The sequence below is a fragment of the Tamandua tetradactyla genome, chromosome 2 (assembly GCF_023851605.1).
Source record: "Tamandua tetradactyla isolate mTamTet1 chromosome 2, mTamTet1.pri, whole genome shotgun sequence".
Taxonomy (NCBI): domain Eukaryota; kingdom Metazoa; phylum Chordata; class Mammalia; order Pilosa; family Myrmecophagidae; genus Tamandua; species Tamandua tetradactyla.
In genome coordinates, this window is record NC_135328.1 from 185,483,497 (window position 1) to 185,489,496 (window position 6,000).

Here is a 6,000-nt window from a genome sequence, read left to right on the forward strand (position 1 = left end):
GGCAGTGTTCTCCCTAACTACCAATGAAGGATCAGCCTGGCCCTTGGGCTCCATCTCCCTGATTTTATAGCCTGGATCTGCCTCTGCCCTGTTGGGTTTCTGTAGTCATTGTTTTCGTTTCCTAGACTGCTCAAGCAAATACCATTAAATGAGTTGGGTTAAAAAATGGGAATTTATTTGCTCAGTTTGAGGCTGGGAGAAAGTCCAAATCAAGGCATCTTCAAGGTCTTCTGGGGCTGGCTGCTAGTGATCCTTGGCTTCCCTGTTGCGTGGCAAGGCAATGGTGATGTCTCCTGGTCTTTCCCTTTTCTTCCGTTTTCTGTTGATTCCAGCTTCTGGCTGTTTCCTGTGGCTTTCTTGCTCCTTCTCTGTCACACCTTAACTGAATAACCTCATCAAAAGGTCCTATTTACAATGGTTCACACCTGCAGGAATAGATTAAGTTTAAGAATGTGTTTTTCAGATGTACTTGCTGCTTCCAAGCACCACAGTCATCTAGTCAAAGCCCAAAGGCCCTTAGTCTCAAAGCCTTGATTTTACATCATATTTAGAAACACATTTAAGATTCACTCCTTTAAGGCACAGTGAGACTTACAGTGTACCCAGTGGCTAGAATGCTTCTGTTTAGAGTACTGTGTTGCAGAGTTCAGTGTTGCATACTTTCCTTATAGAAGTAGATTTTTCTCCCCAAACCAACCAATAGAATGGTAGTTCTATTAACTGGTAACTGGCAAAATGAACTCCATTGTCAGACACTGGGAATGGCTGTGATTGCCCAAGCAGCAGAAGAAGCCTTAATTGTCATTGGTTTATAATGATGAAAGGGGAAGAGAAGGAGAGTGTCTGGTTGTTTTTCTAAAGGAAACTTAGTGATTTGATTTGTAGAATGTCCTTCAGGGATAGCCCTAGAGAAGCCACATTTGTGAGCCTTTGTGAGCTTAGCTTGTGTGAGCCCTTCTATAGTTTTGTCTGTCAAGTCCTTGTTTGTTTGTTTTTGCCTTAGACTCTAGCTGGAGAACAAAGCTGACTTTTTCCCCAAATAAACTTTTCTTTGATTTCTAAACTCTTCCTTACTTATTCTTGCTTTTAAACTAGTTAAAGTGATCTGTTTTCAATATATATATAAGAGAGTTGAATCTCATAGGTGTTCCTAAATGCGATTTCCTTGAAAAATAACAAGATAATAAAAATGAGTAAGTCAGTGGGTGGGAGCTGTCATAGGAGTGAGAGGTCAGAAATTGATTCCAGAGAACAGAAGCTTTCATCTTTACTGCTCTTATGGACCTTCAGAAGGATTATCTGAGAAGAATGTTCCTTGTCATCTCTTTGGAGGATTTTGTGCTTGGAGCATGTGAGACTTGTAGGTTAGTCATTCAGGCTGTTTATCTGACCAAGGCATAAGGATGTCAGACCAGGAGGGACAACCTGTGACATCAGGGAAGAAGTGGGAAAGGCAGCTCTGTTCCTCACATCTGTCTAGGGGTGAATGCTGTAGAAAGGGCAGGGCCTCCTTAGTCTTCTAGCATATCTCTGCAGTACAGACAAGAATCTGAATTTGTATCTTTTTTAGCCTTGCAAATTGAAATGCAGCTGTAACAGGAGACCCTATACCATATAGCCCAGATTCTGGAAAGTAGAGTCTCTTTTTAGAGTCATTGGTAAGCAAAGTGCTTACCTGTTGGGCAACTTCGGAAAAATGTAAGGCATCTCTGATCTGCTTCTCCACGTATAAAATGAGCAGACTAGTACTGTGTGCACGATTGTTGTGGGGGTTAGTGATGTAAAGCAAGTAGCAACGTGCCAGTCACTTAGTACAAGATATGTCACTCTAATTTGCTAGCTAGCTGGACATTAATTTCTTCCTTCCCTTAAAAATGCTAAATAACTGTACCAGTACATGAGTTGATCCTGTTATTGTTAAAGGAAAGGATTGCATAGTTCATTTTATTTGCTTCTGGGATTAATTCAAGAAAACCCTAATGGTTTTTGTTTGTTGTTTTTTTTTTCTTATCAGCACATGTAAAATCCAAATCCCACTTGCACCAACTGAAGAAAAGGAGAAAATTGGACTCAGATGCTGCTACTACCATAGAAAGTCAGAGTATTTCTCCAGAGCATGGCAAAGAGCCTAAAGAGAAGGAAGCCCCAGAGCAGAACGATCAAGAGCCCTGAAATCCAGCATTTGAGAGACATTTCTGGTGGTCTTTGCAAAGGTTGGTGGCGGGGTGGGGGTATGCAGTTCAAGAGAAAGGGATATATGTCTATCTCCCAGTCTAGGCTCCTACCATTTTCTTTCATTCGGATGGTATGGTTTTAAAGTCTCATGTGTATTAAGGAAACAGCAAGTCCTGTCAGCTCCGTGTGGGGCTGATGTATTTGGTGATGATGCAGTTTAGGAATTTTTTTTTTTCTTTTAACTTAGAGGTTCTATTTTTAAAAGAGGACAGACTGTACTTTTTTACACTTCAGAATCCTTTTAGTGGTGAATATCAGGATTCACGACATCCTTTAAAAGAAGTTTTATGTCGCTAACTCTGGTTAAAAAAGTCTAATTTTCAAGATTCTTTTGCATATGGCTCAAGTATTATGAGTCACAAATCATGAGTTCTGAATTTGATTGAGTGCCAGGAAAGGATTGGCTCCTGTGAGATGATCAAGTGAACCAAACCAGTGCTTGGTATTTCCACAGAGAAGGAGGGAATCAGACTGATATGGCTGTGAATATGGTACTTGAAGAGTGAAAACTGAAATTTGTTGAGCTGTTCCTATGTGATAATTACTATCACTACTACTGTCTTTCTACTGAGTTTGGATCTATATTTTTATTGAAAGTTAAATAAAAAGTTTACAAGAGCTTCTTTCGTCTTTAATAAATATGCACATTTCCATATCTAGTCCATAGACAACAGTATGGTCTGTTATCAACATCATAGCTTTTTCTCACATTTGACATTCTTCATATTATCATGGTGTCTATTCACTTGTTAGGGAATGTTTGTTAAGAACCTATTATATTCCTAGAAGACATGGAAAAGGTCTTTTATTAGAGATTTGGTTAAGTTATATCCAGTTAAAGACCTCTTTCTGGAATGATCTAAATTGCCAGCAATGTTAAAGTATATTTTATTTATTCAGAGTGAGAGACCCTGGACTAGGCTAGAGGTGAATTTATTCAGAGTGAATGACATGTATTTCTTGCCTTCAGGGAGTTTGTAAATATTGTGTATATATACAACCAGTACAGGTATGTGAGTATCATAAAGGGTGTATAAAATTTCAGTTTGGAAATTGTGGAAAGAACATTTCTACTGGACCTTAAAAAGCAGGGTTTTTTTTAAATGTATTGTTACCTATGCTTACAAGACTGCATAGAGAAGAGGGTAAAGTAAATAAGCTATCTAACTTTGATTGACCTTTTTAAACAGTGCTGAATTCCTGAGCCTCACCCATCTTTAACAGATTCGAATCTCAAGAATATCTACAGTCAAAGAAAATATCATTATTATATTTACCCCGTACATTAAACATGGTACGATTTTCCCAATCAGTTTATTTACTGCAAACTGAGTGAGAAGCCTCCTCTCCCCACTGGTAGTGGATATGCAAACTTCTTGTAAGCCAAGTAGGGCCAAGCATGTTATATACATTTTCTCACACAGGCCTGGTAGGAAGACATTGTTTCTCTCCCCATTAACCATTGGGGAAACTGAGGCTCAGCAGGAGGAGTACAGCTAGTTAATAGCAGAGCTGGAGTTGAGATGAGGCCGGTAGACTTTGAAACTCAAACTGTTAATCACTGTGCTATAAAATAGCTAGCTGATGTTAGAGGAGAGATGTTAGGTCTCTGAAATACACTTCACTTAAGTTGCTAAATGTGTTTTAAAGCTTAAAGTTTCAATGGACAAGCAAGAAGAACTAGTTTTAATAATCCTACCTCAAAAAGCCTTTAATCCTTCCATCTAAAATGGAGCAGCAACTTCTCGTTGAACTCATTGCTATCTCTGTGGTAATTGAATATGAGGAATTCTCTGCAAAAAAAAGAAAGAAAGTCAAAATGTCTAATATTTACGAAGCACTTACAAAGTTCAAGGCACTGTGATTATGCCCACTGGCAAACTTTAAATTCAGCATGATGGAATTCCTTCCCCATCAGCAAAGAGCCTGAAGAGGGCAGAACACTCATTAGATATCTGCTTGATATCCTGGTCTAAGGCCTTGTCCTGAAATAGATTTCCCGTCTGACTGCTGCCCTCCAAATGACATTGCTGTGAAGTGCACAGAAGGGAAGCAGTTCTGCCTGGTGATTATCAAGAATTTAGAGCTGGAAGGATTCTTTATCTCTTTTTTGTACATATGGGGAAACAGACTCAAAACATGACTGTTCCATTGTCACAGCAAGGTATGGCAAAGCCAGGACAAACCTTAGGTCTCCTGTCTTACTTGACTACTAAATCTCATACCAAATCTCACTGGAGAGCTGGGGAGGACCAGGGCGACCAACTTTGAAATGTATTTTGCACCATCTGGCCTTAGCTAACTCCCAGACAATCATAGCCCTTTAATCCAGGTACCTAAGATCTCATCACACCAACCACACTATCAATATGGCTTTGATTTTATACTCCGTAAACTATTAAAATCATCTCCCTCTGTCAGTGAAAATCTAGGCTTTACAATTTGGGCAGTACTGTTTTAAGTAGGAAAGAAATACTTAAAAAAGAGACTTTTAAATATTTTGTTTAAATTTTAGGGTTAAGAAAACGGCTCATCTATGGTCCAGGTATATGGGTTAAATCTTTTCGTAACTCTGTATTTGTACTCTTAACCTCAGTTCCCCATTCCACAAAGAGGATTTTTTTTTGCTTAAAACAACAAACACAACGTTAAAAAAAAAACCAAACATTAGAAAGATAGCTGTATCTCCAGCACCTAGAAACAAATATCCGTTGAATGAATGAATAAAAGCTTAGAGGATCTCTTCTACATAATTGATCTGCTTCAATCATTAACTACTTTTCAACCAAGATAAAGAAATCTTAGGAAAGTAGCTATAAGGAGGGATTTCATTATTTAGTACCTACTTGAGTGATGTGATGGTTAAGTTCATTTGTCAGTTTGGGGCTATGTTATGGTGTCCTTTGATCAAGTAAGCACTGGCCTGATTGTTACTGTAAGGATATTTGTGGATTTAAATCTTTAGTATATAGATTGCATCCATGGGTGATTACATCTATAGTCAACAAAGAAGATTTCCTTTGGCATTGAGAAGTCTCATCCAAACAGTTGAAGGCCTGAAAAGGGGAAGTTATGATCTCAATAGTCACAAAGAATTTCTATCTCAACTTCCACCAGCCAGCTTTTCCTGGGGAATTCACTGAGACTTTCACCAGAGTTCCCAACTCATGGCTATGCCCTACATATAGAATACTGACTTGGCAATCCGCATGGTCGTATGAGCCAGTTTCTATAATAAATCTCCTAGTAATAACATATACATGAAATTCCCTATAAGTTCTGTTTCTCTGGAGAAACCTGACATATAGACAGGGCTGTATCTAAAAAGATGGCTAACTGGTTGTTTGTAAAGCTATTCTGAATATGTACAAAGGCTTCATGGTTGTATTAGGGTGCAAGGCTAAGCTGCTGTAACAAAGAAACTCAACAATACAGTGGCTTTAAAAACAAAAAGTTGCTTTCTCATGTAAGAGCTCTGAGGGCATTTAATATTTCCAAAGTGAGTGGGCCAGGTCAATGGGGCAACTCTGCTCACAGCAGTCATTCAGGAACACAGGTTCCTTATATCATCTTGTTTCTCCATCCTCTGGGGCACTGTCATTGTCTGCATAGTTGAAGCTAGGTCATTGGTTCCAGCCAGTGGCAAGGGGAAAAAGAACATGGGAGATACACCCATTGCCTTAAGTCCTACATGTTGCAGTGGCACACATACTTTTGTACAGTTTTCATTGGCAAGAATTTAGTCATATGGCCATACCCACCTGC

General features: G+C 38.9%; 1 protein-coding gene across 3 annotated transcripts in view; it reads left to right on the plus strand.

Moving 5' to 3' along the window:
• TRIT1 (tRNA isopentenyltransferase 1) overlaps positions 1 to 2,853 on the plus strand; it is a 47,602-nt gene extending 44,749 nt beyond the window's left edge. For all 3 annotated transcript variants that reach the window (XM_077150155.1, XM_077150156.1, XM_077150157.1), the window contains one exon: positions 2,015 to 2,853. In XM_077150155.1, the coding sequence (XP_077006270.1) occupies positions 2,015 to 2,172 (158 nt within the window). In that variant the 3' untranslated portion in view covers positions 2,173 to 2,853. The remainder of the gene's footprint in view (positions 1 to 2,014) is intronic.
• Positions 2,854 to 6,000: the final 3,147 nt, after the last annotated feature.